General features: G+C 35.3%; 1 protein-coding gene across 3 annotated transcripts in view; it reads left to right on the top strand.

The window, feature by feature from the left end:
* The window catches only part of TRIM44 (tripartite motif containing 44), a 158,839-nt gene that overhangs the window by 62,360 nt on the left and 77,876 nt on the right, over nt 1-18,603 (top strand). For all 3 annotated transcript variants that reach the window (XR_011649917.1, XR_009187592.2, XM_004446831.5), the window contains exon 3: nt 10,455-10,694. Coding sequence is in view for 1 of the 3 variants with exons in the window: in XM_004446831.5 (XP_004446888.2) it covers nt 10,455-10,694 (240 nt within the window). In the remaining 2 variants the exon portion in view is untranslated. The remainder of the gene's footprint in view (nt 1-10,454; nt 10,695-18,603) is intronic.

The raw sequence follows: 18,603 nt of genomic DNA, 5'->3' as shown, positions 1-18,603 counted from the left end.
GCAAAATACAAGGGCCACATGTGCTAAGTTCTTAGGTGATGTAGCAGCCATTATTTTATTGAGCTTAAATCGAAAAGGGCTTTAGAAATTTTGATTTGTTGAAAAAAGGGGAGTCAGATTGAGAAGGATGGGTCTAGTAGTAACTAGGAAGACAGAGAATGAAAATGTTGACATGTCCGGGACTAAAGGTTCAAGTAGAAGAATTATCCTCTCTGGCTCTTTGGATGCTCAGCCTACCCCCAGATCATCTCTAGGTTCCATTTCAGTGGCTGCTTAGTTTTCTGTTTCCTTGTGTTAAATTTTTCTTTGAGTCACATTCCTTTTTACTTATTTTTTAAAAGCATATGTAGCAGTTTGATATTATTGATGAATTCCAAAAAGAAATATTGGATTATGTTTGTAAACTGATTTTTCCCTCTGGGCATATTAGATTATATTGGATTCAGAGGTTTACTTGATTACTTAATGCCAGTAGGGTGCAACCAAGGGGTGGGGACTCACAGATAAAAAGACATGCAAAGGATAGAATTGGAGGGCTGTTAATGTTGGAGTTTAATGCTGCAGTCTTAAGCTGGAGCCTGAGGAGAGAGACAGAGCCATCACCTGATAGTCTATATCTGACTTGTGGAGAAAACAGAGAAGCTAAGCCAGAGGAACCCAGGAAGCCTGAACCCTCACAGACATCTTGCTCCTACATGTGAAAATAGACTTTGGTGAAGGAAGTAACTTATGCTTTATGACCTGGTATCTGTAAGCTCCTACCCCAAATAAATACCCTTTGTAAAAACCAACCAATTTCTGGTATTTTGCATCAGCACTCCTTTGGCTAACTAATACAGCATGTTTCAAGAAATATGTTGTACACATTATTAGAGAAAATTTGGACCAGAAAGTGAAAAAGTAAAAGTACTTGTAAATCTCACTATGCAGAGATAACCACTTTTGGTGTGTTTGTTATAGCCTTTCATCATAGAAATAATAACTACAGCAACAATAAATATACTTTTCCATTAAGTGGGTGCTTGAAGCAACTAAGTGGATAAGTGAGGTAGAGATCCAACAGTGTTAGTAACAGAAATGGGGGTGATGAAAAGAGGTAAAGAAAATTGAAGAGAATGCAAATGATTCCCTTTGTCTGGAGGCTTCTAATGAAGAAGAGAAAGATGAGACTGAATGTTTAATAGCCATGTTCTCTCCCTTCTCAACATGTGTTGCAAAACCCTAAGTCAGGCTTTTAAACCAGATCGTCAGGGATATGGTTGACATCAAGAATGTTACTAAGGGGGTGTAGTTCATAGTTCATATCTGTTGTGTTTTTAGGCTGTTGGATAATTTTCTAGGCCTGGGGAGCGGGCAGTTGTTTTATTAACAAATAACGACTGTTTCAACCATACACAAAAGCCCCAGGAAATGGGAGATCTAGCCATCCACTAAAAAAAGACCTCTGGAGACTTGTTGATGGAACTTTTCCCTCACCTGCTCTTCCTGAGGTCTGGCAGAAGTTTAGAAGAAGCTCTCTTGGAATACAATGCTAGAATAAATTTTGGAGACTCTAAAAGTTTTAACTTTGAGTTTATCAACCTGAAAATTTCTATGGATGCTGACAGGATCAGAGGCCCTGTGTTGTGGTAGTGGGGACAGCTTGCAACATATAAAAAAGTTCCCATTGCCTGCTTTAAAAATTTTTCTATTTTGTATGAGGAAGAGGAATTATATTGGACTGACCTTTTAATGGGGAGATATATGTAGAACTTCACACTGTATTTTCATGCAATCCATATTTGTCTGTGTAATTTTTGAAGCAGTTCCTTTGAACCTTGCGGGAAATTTGGCTAATAAAGCAAATATTTCTGAAGTCTTTGATGTGGATGCTTTTCTCTTGTCTAGCTTCCTGCTTTTGACCCTGTTTAATCTTTTTCAGTTCACCTCAGCAACACTTTTCTGAAGAAAATCTTTCTTTCAAAACCATGATACTTTCTAGCTAATATTCTTCTTGTTTTTACAATATGTCTATAAAGGAAAAGTGAATAAAACTTTGATATCCTATGGGGTTGATAGCTAGGCTTCTGGCTTCCAGCCTATGTCAAGCACATTGGGGAGTGTTGTTTCTAAGTGCAAGCTCTTAATTCAAAGTTTTATGTGTTTAATTATGTATGTGTAAAGTGACAGTTGGCAAGCCTTTTAGGTCTGGCCTGACTTGGAAATATTAACTATAAGAGCATATACAAAATTCTGTGAGATGAGACTTGACTCTCAGATGTAAAAACTTTATCCCAAGGCTCACTTGCATAGCAAGGGGTAACTTGGATAACAACTTAAACAGCCCATTAACCAAGAAAACATCTGAGTTAGGAAGAAATGAAAGAACCTGAAGTAGGCAGAAGGCATCATTAGAGGCAATTGTAGTAGAGGGACTGGACTAGGCCAGAGGAGAATTGATTTCTGAATCTGAATTTATCACTACACTTCTCTGGGCTTTTTTTTTCATCTTTAAAATGAGGAGGTTGGAACTCAGCTCTAATAAGAACAATCAGATGTTCACTAGTCTGAGTATTCACAAATAAATTACCAGTTCTTTCAAGTTGTTACACTGAAAACTAGTCATAATCTTACTACTTAAACATAACATTTCACCTTATTATTACTATAAAAAAGATATGTCATCTTGCCTATAACCTAGGGTCTGAAGGTTTCAGAAACTTAGAGGCCAGTCAGTTGACCAAAAGGAGAAAGCTCTTTGTAAGGTTGAATTTTCGTAAAGGATGTAAGTCCTTCAGTCAAGATTTTCCTGGGGGCTACTTCCCATACCCCAGGAAGTACTTCAGGAAGAGAGGAGATTTTTATTTTAAGAGGAGTTGTTCTACTTTTAGTTCTATTATATTTTATGTTTCCCCATTTAGATTTGTTTGGAACATTAGAAGTTCTGCAGTTTTAAAAAGATTTGAAAACTACTACTAGTTGTATGAAAAGGATTCATTTCATCATTCTCTACTATACCCAGCCTTTTCTCTGAGTTTATATATTTTTCTTTCTATGTGATGCCACAAGTAGTAATAGTCAAGATTATGAGGCTATTATTCTTACCTTTAGGAAGCTGGAGGATAGAGGCTGAAGAAGTCCTAAGAAACTGACTTGGTAGTCATGGCAGTGGCTCCCAGGTAGCAGGCCCTGACATAAAGAGCCTACCACTTTTGGGGAACTGCACAGTTTTTAGCAGGATGGAATTCTGACAAGAAGGTAAAATGGAGCTTGATTGGGAATTTTGAAAGCTGCTTTACTTCTGTCCTTAGCATGTCTTTTTTACAGTGTATCCAGCTAGTTTCCCAGGCAGTCTCTCTCCTTTGTACTCTGAATTTTGAATGGATGCTATAATCCAGATTTTTGTCCATATAATTTTGGACTAGGTTGGAGAACACCTATTTGTTAATGAATACTCCCATTAGATAATGGGAATGAGAAGGCATAAAGATTTTATAGAACAGTTTATTTTGCTTCAGTTCTCATTCTTCAGTTGGCCTTCAATTCTTATTCATGGCCTGATATGTATAAAATAAAGTGTTGTGTTGAAAAACCTGTTTACAGCAATGGGAAATAGAGAATTTAATTTATAAAAACTACCATTTATTCACCTGGGCCATACTTTCTCTGACTGCAAAGTTATCTTTTCTAACAACATGTATATGTGGGGTCTGGTAAAATAGGTTGTAAGTAGGTTTTTATTACGGTCTCCACTTTTAGTCATTTGGAACCATTGGAGTTTCTTAGGGCATTCTCTGCTAAAATTCCCCAGGTTTGGTCTCTGAAAGACGATATTTCATCTTTTAAGAGGTAAACCTAATTCATTTCTAAGGATAGTGATCCATCAGTAAATAATCACTATAAAGCATAACAGCACTAAAATATACACACTGAAAATAAAAAGGAATTTCATAAACACAAATTATAGTTCTTAATCTGATACAGAATTTGCAGGGACGTTAAAGCATTTGATACTCCCTCCGCATTTTTTTTTGCACCAGGAAAAGTACCTGCAGAAAATGTGTGAATTCCTTAGGGCTTTTATTAATCACTTGGTATGTGAGATGATCCGTGTCATACAGGCCTTATTTTGCATGGACGTTCTTACAGCAGTATTACAAAAGCTGCTTAATATATCAAACCTCTTTGAGACTTTAAGAAGATAACTAAAAGTGACCTCATCTTCCTCCAAATTTTTAGTCTTTCTCTTCCTCAGTTTCCTTAGATTTTTTTAGTTTGACGTATCTTCTGACAGACTGTTATAGTGAACAAGAGTAGTGGGCTGGGAACAAAAAGAGTGGAATACTCTCTCTCTGTGACAAGTTCTCAGCTGTGTCTGTTTCTTCAACTGTAAAAGGAGGGGATTCACTTAGGTGACAACTATTTTCTCTTACAGCCGTAAATTCCGTTAGCCTTTTTCCTGCCTTTCTCCTTTTATTTACTACTTCCTACCTCAGCTACTCAGTATGCATAGTTGATTTTAAAATATTCATAAAGTAAATATAATTGAGAGGAAACATCAATAAATGCAGTTGTTGGCAAGATTTGTAGTTGAGAAGTTCTTATTTTGGTAGTCTCTTACTTTGTTTGCTTTTCTTATGCCCTAGCCAAATATAGGCTTCAATTGTATTTTATTTGGTCTACGTAGTTTTGTTGTTGGTTTTAATTTGAATTAATTATCAAAATATAAAGAGTCAAGAGAGTTCACATAAAAATGAAGATGCTCAACTTTTTTTTGTTTTTGTTTTTTTGATAAAGCAGAGATGTGTTCATTCTGGGCCTACGTGTCAACAACTGTCCGGAACTGATCACTGATTACCCCTTTTAGGTAGAGGCACCAGTCTTTAACTTTGTCACCAACAGAATTGGTCTGCTTTACTCAAGTATGTACTCTACTAAGGAAAAATCCAAAAGGCAGTGAGGGTGGGGCTTGGAGAACCTCGATCCAGACTGAGCCAGAGTCTGAATTCAAAAGGACCAGAATATACAAGAAGTCTGCCTCTACCCAGACTAATCAGATGATTAGTCTTTGCAGGTTAAATCATGACTCCAGCCAGTGATTAGAGAGCAAGGAAGAATAGGGTTGGACTTTGGTGGTGGAGAGCTCCTCCAGCCTGAGGACTCTTCTTTGAATACAGAGTATTTTCATGTTCATAATTAAGCTCAGTTGTTTAATGGATTATTACTTCTTTTTTCTTTTTATTTCTATATTTTCTTTAATTAAAGGAACCATTTATAGGGATATACTTTGATGCCTTTAAAAAAATTTTTTTTTACCCTTTTCTAGAGTCTCAGACTGGGGGAGAACAAACAAGATTCAAATGCAAATAATAAACAATAGACAATAAATGATAAAATTAGGATCCCTAATCATAAACTCTACCAGTGCTCTCCCCCACTCTCATATATATAGTTAGGACCAACTAAAATATTTAGAGAAGATATATCATATTCTGGCAGTTCATACAAGCTGTAGCCTATTTAGAGAGGCATATTTATATATCAGGTATGCAACTTTTGCTCAAAGAAGATTGGATAGTCTTCAGGATTAATAAGATTTTCTTGGTGGCATGTTCAAAATAACCTGAAAGATTTTTGGACTTCCAGGGAAGTCAATGACAGAATGAATCTGTTGACTTTTCATATATTTTCCAAATGATATATCAGCAGTATGGTGACATCTGGGACTGTTTATTGTCTTTTATAAGAGCACAGTTCTGAATCTCCAGGACTAAAATTGTAAGAAGATTCAAAGTCCTCTGTCTAGAAATCGAGAGTATGAATAATCATGACTCTATAGTGATGATATAGGTATTCTTTGAATGTTCAAAACTGTGGCCATATATTTAGAATAAGTACATATCATCTCAAGGTGACTATTTTGAAGGGGACCATTTTCATTTGACTATATTAAATTTTTATTTTTAAAACTTTTACTATTCTAAGTATGACCCATATACAGAAATCTGCATCAACTGGGAACTTGTTGGCAATGCAGATCTTGGCCCCCACCCTAGATGTACTGAATCAGAATCTGTATTTTTAGCAAGAATCCTGGGTGAATGATATGCACATTGAAGTTCAGAAAGCACAGCTTTAAAAAATTGGCCTATGTACTTTATAGTCTAACACTATTATTTGCATTAATGGTACAATTGATTTATGCACCATTTGATTTTCCCAATTGATTTATGATCAATTAGTATGAGAAATAAGAGCAATAACAGCAGCAATACTAAGAGCAAACTTTGAGCAATTACTACAAGCCTGACGTTGGACTGAGAGTTTACTTGCATTATTATTTTTAAAAATTCTAACAGTATGAGTTTTATAACACGATTTCTATCCTCATTTTACAGAGGAGAAAACAGATTCTGAGAACTTAAGTAATTTTCTGAAGCCATGCCCCTAAGTGGCAGAGCTTAGATCAGTTTGATGGCAAAATCTATGCTTTTTTCTGTCTTCTCTTATGTTAGTGCTATGCCGTTTTAAATACTGTTGCTTTATGATATGTTATAGTCATTATCATATTATTACTCTACAGAGAGGCAGTATAGCATGATAGAGTCAGACATATCTAGGTCTCTGGAACCTTGGACTAGTTATTTAATATCTCTGTCAGCTCAGTGTATTCAATTTTAAGATGGGACAGTAATAATACGTACCTTATAAGGTTGGTTTGGTAATAAATGTGGCAACATTTGTAAAATACATAAGGAACTGAGGTGGTGCAATTGACAGGGAACCTCTTTCCACATTAGAGGTCCCCAGCATTGAATCCTGGTGAATCCTAGAGGAGAAAGACAAGAAGAGAAGACAAAAAGAGAAATATATTACAGAAAGATCACACAGCGATTGGACACAGCAAAAACAGCAGGGCAGGGGAGGAAGAGGGGGGATAAAAGGGAAATTCAAAATTACTTAAAACAATGGAAACACTGCATACAACAATTGATGGATGTAGCTAATGGAGTTCTTAGAGATTTATAGCACTAAATGCCTGTATCAGAAAAGAAGAAAGGTCTCACACCAACTGCTTAAGCTTCCGCTGCAAAAGCTAGAAATAGAAGAGCAAATGAAACCTTTTTAAGCAGAGCAAAAGGAAATAAAAATAAGAGCAGAAATAAATGAGATAGAATAAAAGATAATAGAGAAAATCAATGAAGACATTAGCTGGTGTTTTGAAAAACACTAATCAGGAAAAACAATGAAAAACACAAATTCCAATATTAGAAATGGAAAAAGAGGACACCACTGCAGATCCTATGAATATTAAAAATATAAGATGCTTGGCATCTAATTTATTATTTATTTATAATTTATTGCTATGGCAATAAATTAGACAACTTTAGATGAAATGGACAATTTCCTAGGACACTCAAGAAGAAATAGATAATATGCAGATCCCTATGTCTATGAAAGAATTTGAAATTATAGTTAAAACCCTTTCTACAGAGAAAGCTCTATGGCCAGACAGCTTTGTGTGAACTCTATCAAACATTTAAGGAAGAAATATTACCACTTCTCTACAAATTCTTCCAAAAAGTTAAAGAGATGGGAACCCTTCCCAAATCATTCTGTGAAGTGAGCATTACCTTAATACCAAAACCAAAAAAATACTTCACAGGTAAAGAAAGCTACAAACCAATATGACTTATGAACATAGACACAGAAACTCTTAACAAAATTTTAGCAAATTTAATCCAATAATATATAAAAATGATAATCCAGCCTGCCCAAGTGGGTTTATTCTAGGAATGCAAGGTTGATTTAACATTTGAAAATCTATGTAATTCACTAAATAGGGTAATAAATTAAAATCATACCGTGATTTCAGTAGATGCTGAAAAATATTTGGCAAAATCCAATATTTACTCTTGATAAAAATTCTCAGCAAACTAGGAATAAAAGGGAACTTCTCATCCTGATAAAAGGAATGTATGAAAACCTGACAGCTGATGTCATTCTTAATGGTGAAACACTGAATGCTTTCTCCCTCTAAGATTGAGAACAAAGCAAGTATGTGTGTTCTCTGTACTTTTGTTCAACATTATACTGGATGTTCTAGCCAGTGCAATAAGACAAAATAAACAAACCAACAAAACAAAAACATGCAGGTTGGAAAGGAAGAAAACAAAAGCTACAAGAATTAATAAATTTAGTGAGGATACAAGTAAATATACAACAATGAATTTTTTTCTATATAATGGCAACAAAGAATCAGAAATTGATTTGCCATTTATAGTAGAAATGAAAATATGAAGCACGCATGGATAAGTTTGACAAAAGTTGTTCCAGACTTATGCACTGAAAGCTACAAATCATTTCTGAAAAAAATTTAGGAAGAGCTAAGTAGAGAAAAATACTATGTTCATGGATCAGAAGACCCAATATTTTTAATTTGATTAAAGATTCAACACAATTCCAAAAATATTTCCAATGTCTTCTTTAAATACACTGTTTTGTATTTTGATTCTTTGCTCATTCATTTCTAATAATTTTTCCTTTTGTATAGAATGTGAGGTAAGACTTTTTTCCAAATGGTACTTTCCCAGTACCATTTGTTGTGCCACTTGTATACTAAAAATAATACATATTGTTTGTTTTAGACTTGCTAGTATATTTCTCTACTAATACCACACTCTTTTAGTTATTAAGTCTTAGTTATTTTTAATACATAGTAGAAGTCTATACTTATTTTTTTTTTGAAAAGAAAAATATTTTACTCAAATATTTTACTTTTTTTCTTCTGGGTGAGTTTTAGAAAATGTTGATTAAGTATGTAAATATGTAAATATTGTTATATTTAAGATACAATTCAGAAGCCAAAAATGAAATAATTGCCATATTTAACTTGTAGGAATTTGTGCAAGAATAGATATTACAGACTGCGATAAGTGCCAACTAGGAGAAGAATCTTTGTTAACACTTAGCTTGCAGAACATAGCATGAAGAGCAGGATGAATAAAACTTGCACAGATCTATAAATTAAATAGTAACCCAATTAAATATTGCCACAGGCTTTGAACAAGTAATTCACTGAAAAATAAGAGAAAGAAAATACCCAGGCTCTCTACTATCCCTTACCATTAAGGAATAGAAAATAAAATAGTAATGTATTTTCAGCTATTAAATTGTAAAATAACAAAAGTAAAAAACTCAATATTAGTATCTGTGAAGGTATAGGGAAATGTTTACTTTGACACATTGTGGGAGTATAATTGGTACATTTTTTTGGAGTGCAGTTTGTCAGTATCAACTGATATTTTTAGAGTATACAGAAATTGACTCAATGATTGCAAGTATTAAGAGGTATATTCAAGGACATTCATTGTTAAGTCCTGTATTTCCATCAAAAGGGGAATGGTTAAATAGGTTTTACACATACACATACTTACACATATCAGAACAAATATTAAAAATAATACAAAGAACAAAACTGATCTATGTGCATTAATATATTTTAAGTAGAAAATCAAAATATAGAATATGTTCAATATAATCCATTTATATAAAACTTACATAATTTTCTCTCTCCTGTGTATACGTATATAATTTTATGGAAAAATGTTTAGAAGGCTATATACCAAACTGTTAACAGTAGTTAACAGCAATTACTCTCTGACAAGGAAAATCATATTGAGATGGGTAGAGAAGAATATAATTTTTTATCTGTATAGATTCATGTACTTTAAAAATTTTAAGTAATTATGTATTATTGGTATAAAAATGAGCAAAAGCAAAAAGGAAGGTGTGTGAATTTCACAGCTGCTAAAACAAATACCATACAATGGTTTGACTTAAGAAACAGGATTTTATTGGCTCACAGTTTTGAGGCTAAGAAAAGTCCAAAATCAAGGCAACAGCAAGGCAATGCTTTTTCCTTGAAGACGGGTGTTCAGAGGATGACTGCTGGTGATCCTTGATCTGTAGCTTTTCTATCATATAATATACACGACATGGCAGTGTTTTCTCCTTTCTCCTCCAGGTCCATTGATTTCTTGCTTCTCCTTTTGGATTTCTCTGAATTTCATTCTGTTTATAAAGGCCTCCAATATCTGGGTTAAAATCCAATACTTAGCTAAATGCAGACCAACTGATATAACATCTTTAAGAGATCCTATGTATAATGGTTCTACATTTACCAAAATGCAGGCCAAGACCAAGAACATGTCCAAACTGGGTTACACAATTTAGTCTACCACAGAAGGATAAGGAATTATTTCCTGAAAAAAATGAAAAAGGCAAAAAGATAAGGAAGGAATTCATCAAAGCTATTAAGGGAACATTTTTTTAGGGATTATCCCCAAACCTTCAGGACCAGATAGGAGCAGTGGTTTGTATTTTGGCTAGCACTGTGTAGCACTAATAGTAATCTCTACACTTCATTTCTTAGTTTGTCCAACTTATTCTTTTTACTCTTCTGTGTTCTACAGGTAACTCGGGACCAGATGAAGGTGTTCATACAGCAGGAATTTAAGAAAGTTCAGAAAGTGATTGCTGATGAGGAGCAGAAGGCCCTTCATCTAGTAGACATCCAGGAAGCAATGGCCACAGCACATGTGACTGAGATACTGGCAGACATCCAATCTCACATGGATAGACTAATGACTCAGATGGCCCAAGCCAAGGAACAACTTGATACCTCTAATGAAGCAGCTGAGCCAAAGGCAGAGGTAAAGGAGAATGCCCATAATTATTAGTAACAGGAGAATAGGAAGAATCTGTCTGTCATATTTGTTAGCTCTGGAAATATCCCTCTTATGATCCTTGAACATTAATTGAAAGCTTAGATAAAAAGTGTTTGGTTTGGTATGTAGACTAGAACAAAAATTTTGGCCACTAGGACCTGCACCTAGCAGCTGGGCCAGGCAAATTATTTATCCACCATAACGTAAAGTAATACTGTCAGTGGGACGGATATTAATCACAGTTAAGGAAGGAAGCCAGACATCAAAACCAGAGGTAGGGCAATTGACAGATCCGAAGGAGTGCTATGGGTCCATAAATAGAGAAAGTCATCATAGGGATTAGAACTGGTCTAAATCAGAACTGGTCAGGAACTGGATCATAATGTAGGCCATAATAGAAAGTTTTAGACTGATTCTGTGAATAGCAAAAGCATGCCTCAGGCTGGTTTTTATATGGAGCCAACTACATAAATTGAACCATAATTGCTAGATAGAAGAAGCATGTGTGAAAGAGCATTGCAAGGATTGAAAACAATGTGAAATGAATGGAAGTGGATATAGCTCAGTGGTTGAGCTCCTCCCTCCCACATATGAGGTCCTGGGTTCAATCCCTGGTACCTCCTTTAAAAAAAAAAAAAGAAAAAACAAAAAAAACAATGTGAATGAAACACATGAGATAAATGTTAAATCACTGTACAAATATTCACTATATTCATTATTATTTTGTATCGGGAATAACAGGGTGTTTGGTATATTACCAATCATCATATGCAAGCATTTAGAATTTATTTCTAAAAAAGAATTTAAGGCAACCATTTAAAAAATATACAAGAATAATAACATATTTCAGTGACTGGAAAAAGACAGTTCATTAAATTTCATGGCATTATTTTGAAAATTCTGATCATGTTTATGCAAGATAGGTGTAGGCTAGGCCTTTCTAGAAGAATACCTACTAAATCCTGTGGACTTTCCAGGAATGCTGCTGACTCAATGAACTCAACCTTAACTGGCAGTCTTGCCTTGGCCCAGAAGAACTTGGTCAAGAATAAACTAATCAATAGATGAGCCAAGATGTAATCCAGGGGTCAGTTATTGTCCAAGCCAAGGAAATTTAAGAGACCATTGGACAAATAATTTGTTTTACCCACCCAGGGTTCTTGGTTACTTTTTTCAATATGTGTGGAAAGAATAGCTCTTGTTCTTTTCACTTCATTCTTTCCAGAATTAAGTATATTCCTAGGCAAGTTTCTAAATAGGCAAGAGAGTACTTTATATTCATAATTTCATTTAATCCTTGTATTGGCATTCAATATTTCCATTTTATAGATGGGATTTTGAGATGCAGTGAACTGCAGAGACATTGAGCCAGTGTCATTTAGTTAATAAAAAATAGAACCAGAATTCAAATTTAAGTCTGCCCTATATCCAGTTCCTGTGCTTTTCCTCTATTATGCCATATACCAAGCATCCCAGTTGCATCTGTGGGAAGAATTAAGGGATCAGTATCCTAGACAACTTTGCATTCTTAGGACTTTTTACAATGTAGAGATGGTCACGCTGTGCCTTAATAAACAAAAAGATCATCCAGTGTTAACTTACGGGATCACTGGCATAACTCTCTCTCTACTTCCCCTCTAGTTAGACATCTGCATTTATTAATCTTCTTGATTAGGTTGGTCTTCCAAAAATAAATATTTAATTTTGAGACAAATCCCCCTCTTTTTATTTTCATTTCAAATAATGGACTTAGTCCTTCCCTATCATTAAAAATCCATTAAGTACCTCAACTGTATTATGCATATTAACTCTGATGGAATTATGTTTAGGAATGCAAAAGTTGACAAGGCCTAAGGACCAGGTTGTAGACATAATAAGCTTTTAAAAGAAGAACTAGCATTCAGCCGATGAGGGCTCTTACAAAGAGCTTTTATCATCTAATAGCCTCTCATTTCAGCTTATCTGGTCATTTATTGGTCAAAGCAGATTTCCAGTACATCTCTTGCACTACACAGAGGAATTTAGTAAAAAATGGGAAATTTTATAATTATTAATTCTGTTCTTCTAATAGAATCTTTCTGTGGTTCTCTTTTCTTCCCTTTGCATGAAACAGGATTTTTTAAAAACTCACCTGCATTTTGCATTTGATCAAAAGATTTCCCCCTAACATTTTTTTATGAAAAATTTAAAACATTCAGCAAAGTTGACAGGATTTTACAGATTACAGTCGTATACCTATCACTAAGATTCTACCATTAGCATTTTTATATACTTGCTTCATTTCCTATCTAGCCATCTTTCTAATTTTTCCATTTTTCCATTTTTCAATCCATCTTACTTTTTTATGCATTTAAAAGCAAATTGCATGGCAAGCCCATTCAATGGGGGAAAGAATAGTCTCTTCAACAAATTATGCTGGGACAACTTAAAATCCACATGCAAAAGACTGAGTTTGGTCTCCATCTCCAGCCATACACAAAAAGTAATTCAAAATGGATCAACAACTGAAATAAAAGAGCTAATATTATAAAACTCTTAGAAGAAAACATAGGGAAATATCTTCAGGACCTTGTATTAGGTAATATATTCTTAGATTTTACACCAAAAGTATGAACAACAGAAGGAAAAATGGATATTTGGACTTTATCAAAATTTAACACATTTGCACCTCAAATGATATAAAGGGAAAAGGCAATCTACAAAATAGGATATTTGGAAATCATATATCTGATAAAGTTAAATATACAGAACATGTAAAGAATTCCTACAACTCAGCACAAATAGACAAAGCACTGTAATCTAAAATGGGCAAAGCTAGATAGAGTATTATAGACAGACAAATTGATAGCTAGAATGTGGCAAAATGTTAAAAGTTGGCGAATATTGATATTTAGGTGGGGATATGTTAGAATTCTCTGTATGATTTTGCATTATTTTTGCATCTGTCCTGTAGGTTTACAATTATTTCAAAATAAAAAAGTGTTTTTTTTTAAAGCTAGGTACATGGTGTGGTGGTTTGAAGCTGGATGTACCCTAGAAAAATATGTTCTTAAAGTTATCCATTCCTGTGGGTGTGGACTCATTATAAGTAGAATCTTTTGGTGAGTAGGATCTTAAGTTAAAATGTGACCCATCTTGTTCAGGTTGGGTCTTAACAAACAGGATCTCCTTTATAAACAGATGAATACAGAGAGAAAGAGAGAAAGGCACAAAAACAAGAAGCTGAAAGCAATGAAACCCAAGAAAGGAGAGAGCAACAGACACTGCCATGTCCTTGCCATGTGACAGAGAAGTCCAGGATCTCTAGCAGCTGATGTTTGGGGAGAAAGCATCACCTGATGATGCTCTGATTTGCACATTTTTCTCAGCCTCAAAACTGTAAGCTATTAAAAGCCAATCCTCTTTATGGTATCTGCTACCAGCAGCCTAGCCAACTAAATCAATGGGGAAAAAAGAAAGGAAAATTTGAAGCACTTCTGGTTCTAAACAAGATTGTGTTAACATCTTCCATTTTACTCTTTCTACTGATCATACCAAAATTCCTAGACTTAAGTCACCTACCAGAAGACTCTGAAAGGTAGACTGGCCAGCAACCTTGGGATTTGAGGATATGCACAGCAGTTAATTCCCTGTGGGTTTTTTAATGCTTTCTACAAATCCTGGCCTAGATGCTAGAGAATCCTGCAAACTAGGAACACAAATGAGCACCTAATAGGCAGAGACAAAAATAAAAGCCTCTAAAATACCATCAAAGGGCAGTCCAGTAGTAGTGAAACCTTCTCAGGAGTATCTGCCTTTTCTGGAGATGAACACTATGAAAAAAGCTACATCCCTATCCTTCCTCAGCGGGCACTGCAGCAGTGGCCAATAGGGAACTAGTTTTACACCTTTTCCTGCAGTAGCAAGGTGACATCCCCCCTCCACGGGGTGTCTGTAGGTGAAACTCTGATTTCACCCTCACATACTCCCTCCTTTTCAGAGTAATGAGTGGTGTCCCTCTCCCATGAAGCCTGAGGACAAAATGACTTCAAGCCTTGCCCTTAGTAATGGTAAAGAAATAGTGTCCCTCCCCTGAGGAGACACTGGATGGACACTCTAATATCTCCCTCATATGCCAGCATTTGCTAGATAATCCCCCCTCTTTGGCAGAGTCAGTTGGTGGAACCTCATTTTCTGCCCTACCCTGTAGTAATGACTTGGCGTCTCTTCTCTTCCCCAGCTAGTGCTGTGGAGAGTGCGGGGAGGGGTCCTGTAATCTGAATAACACACAGTGGAGCAGATCAGAATAGTGTTGTAAAGGCTGTATAAATTATGTTGACATTCTAACCACAGTCTACCAAAGTGAGTCAGGACCTACATTCTGAACATAAAGAAGGTGACTATCTGCTATAATAGAAAATTTGACCAGATTCTTAAAATTCTCAAAATGTCCAGGATACAATCCAAAATTACTCATACCAAGAACCAATAAAATTGCAAATCTCACGAGAAAAGACAATTAACAGAGGCCAACACCAAGAGGACACAGATGTTAGATTATCAGGCAAAGATTTGAAAACAAACTATAATAAAAAATGCCCCAAGGATCAATTACAAACACTCCTGTGAAACAAATGAAAATAGAAACTCTCAGCAATAAAATAGAAGATATAAAGATGGATCTTAATCTTATTACTGAAAGCCTTATAGGGAAGGTCACAGAAAGAGAAAGCTTCAGGGGAGTAGCCAGAAGTGGAAGTCAAAAGAGCTGAGAAGCCAGGAGAGGCTGCCATGTGCATTACTACCATCTGAAGAAAAGCCAACAACCAAGGATCACCAGCAGCCAGCCTCAGACCACCAGTTTTCTGGGAGAAAGCATCACCTTGAGGATACCTCGATTTTGGACTTCTCCTAGTTTCAAAACTGTGAGCCAATATATGCCTCAGCAGCTAAATAAATAAATAAATAATAGGCATTAACAAATAAGATAGATAGATAAAGCAGAGATCAATAGGTATTATCTAATCTGAAAACCAGAGGAGGACAAATTAAAAAATAATTGAACTGAGCTTCAGAAGCTCAACCTAAGATAACAAAAGATCTAACATACAGGTCATTGGTATCCAATAAGGAGAGGAAAAAGAATGTGGACATGAAAAAAGAAATGTTAGAAGAAATAATGACTGAAAATTTCTCAAATTTGGTTGAAAAACAGATTTAAGAAGATAAATAAACCTAAACAGGATAAACCCTACAGAATACATGTCCAGACATATCGATATCATACTTCTGAAAAAAAGAATCTTGAAAGCAGCCAGAGAGAAATGACACATTACCTATGGGGGACAATGATTCAAAACAGCATAGGAAATCTCAGTATTTAATATTTTCAATGCTATTTTAAGAGGAATTGTGTTTTTAGTTTATTTTCTAATTGTTTGACATTAGTATATACAAGTAAAATTGATTTTTGTATATTAACTTCATATGTTGTGACCTTGTTAAATTCACTTATTTAATAGTAGTGTTATAGATTTTTTAAGATTTTCTACATTTGTCATCATTCCGTCTACAAATACAGACAGCTTTCATTCTGCCTTTCCAATCTTAATGCCTTTTATTTCTTTTTCTGCCTTTTTGAAATGGCTAGAACCTCCAGTACAATGTAACATAATTGTGAAAGTGAACATTCTCATCTTTTTCTCAATCTTAAGGGGAAAACATTGAGTATGTCACTATCAAGTATAATGTTAGTTGTAGATATTTTGTAGATGCCATTTATCAGATTGAGGAAGTTCCTAATGTGTCGAGTGTTTTTTAAAAAATCATGCTTGAATATTCTGCATTTATTAAAAATCATCATATGGTCTTCTCCTTTATTCTACCATAATGGTTAATTACCTTGGTTAGTTTTACAATGTTAAACCAACCTTGCATTCCTGAGATATCCTTGGTCATGATGTATTATTTATCTGGATTCAATTTGCTTAAATTTTATTAAGGATTTTTGTATTTATGTTCATGAGGGGTATTGGTCATTATCAGGTTTGGGTATTAAGGTTATTCTGGCCTCATAAAACTAAAGTTGTTGGTCTTTTAAAAGAACTATTTGATTTGTTAATTTTACTCTTTGTTTTCTTTTGTTTAGATTTGCTCTTAATTATCCTTATTCTTATTTTGGGTTTACCTTGCTCTTCTTTTTCTAGCTTCATACATCATCAGTTTTCCTATTCTTTCATGTAAGCTTTTAAAGCTATGCATTTCTAAGCATAGCTTTGGTTGAATTTCTCAAATTTTAATGCTTGGTATTTCTAACTCAGTTTGAAATATTTCCTCATTTGCCATGTGATTTCTCCTTTTTACTCACTGATTATTAGATGTGTTATTTAATTTCCAAGTATTAAGGTTTTCCTAGATATCTTTTTATTATTCATTTCCAATTTAGTTCCATTGTGATCTTAAAACATATTTTGAGTGATTTCAAGCTTTTAAAATATATTAAGACTTGTTTTATTGTCCAGCATATGGTCTTTCTGGGCAAATGTATAATACACCCTTGAAAAGAGTTCTGTAGTTTGGAGTGTAGTGTCCTATTAAATATCAGGTAGGTGTTGTCCAGATTTATTTTATTTGTTTTTTGTATATTAGTTCTATCAACTGCTGAGAGAGGGGTGTTAACATTTCCAAGTACGATTGTGGAAATACCCATCTCTCCCTTTAATTCTGTTAAACTTTTCTTCATATATGTTGACTCACTTATTAGGCAATTGTATGTTTATTATTATGTCTTTTCTGATGAATTGATCCTTTTGCAATTATGAACTATCCCTTTTTTTCCTCTGGTAATACTCTTTTTTTTTTTTTTTATTGATTTTGTGATAATATTACATTAAAAATATATATGTGAGGTCCCATTCAACCCCACCCCCCCACCCCACCTCTCCCCCCCCCCCCCCCCCCCAGCAACACTCGTTCCCATCATCATGACACATCCATTGGATTTGGTAAGTACATCTTTGGGCACCTCTGCACCTCATAGTCAATGGTCCACATCATGGCCCATACTCTCCTCCATTCCATCCAGTGGGCCCTGTGAAGATTTACAATGTCCAGTGATTGCCTCTGAAGCACCATCCAGGGCAGCTCCATGTCCCAAAGACGCCTCCACCTCTCATCTCTTCCTGCCTTTCCCCATACCCATCAGCCACCATGTACACTTTCCCAATCCAATGCCACCTCTTCTATGTGGACATTGGATTGGTTGTGTCCATTGCACCTCTATGTCAAGAGGAGGCTCAGATTCCACATGGATGTTGGATGCAATCCTCCCACTTTCAGTTGTAATCACTCTAGGCTCCATGGTGTGGTGGTTGTCCTTCTTCAACTCCATCTTAGCTGAGTGTGATAAGTCCAATAAATCATATTGTAGGTGCTGGAGTCTGTTGAGGCTCAGGACCTGGCTATCACATTGTCAGTCCAGAGATTCAAATCCCCTAAATATATCTTAAACCCCAACATTAACTGCACCTCCATCACCTTAGCATGAAAGTCTTATGAAGGAAGATCCCATCTGAGTCCAGATTCATCACACATAAACATCAGTTCCAAAAAGGGGCCATCTGACCTGGTAGTTAACCCCATCGGCCATGACCATATCTCCCATGGGTCTCTTTAGCCCTCAAAGGAACCGATATCTGGGGGTTGTATCTGCTTTATCTGTCTTTCTGACTCTGCTCAGTTGTGCATGAGGGCAATCCTTCTGCCAGCCTCCAGACTCTTTTTTAGAAACTCGTAGCCATATAAACTCATTTCTCTTTTCCATTTCCCCCTTACTTTAGGTCAAACAGCATTTTAAAGTCATGTTATTTTATGTAGACAGGGATATTCTGCTGATCCACATTGAACCTTCTGTATA

Source organism: Dasypus novemcinctus, chromosome 10 (genome assembly GCF_030445035.2).
Source record: "Dasypus novemcinctus isolate mDasNov1 chromosome 10, mDasNov1.1.hap2, whole genome shotgun sequence".
NCBI lineage: Eukaryota > Metazoa > Chordata > Mammalia > Cingulata > Dasypodidae > Dasypus > Dasypus novemcinctus.
This window is presented reverse-complemented; position numbering and strand designations above follow the sequence as displayed.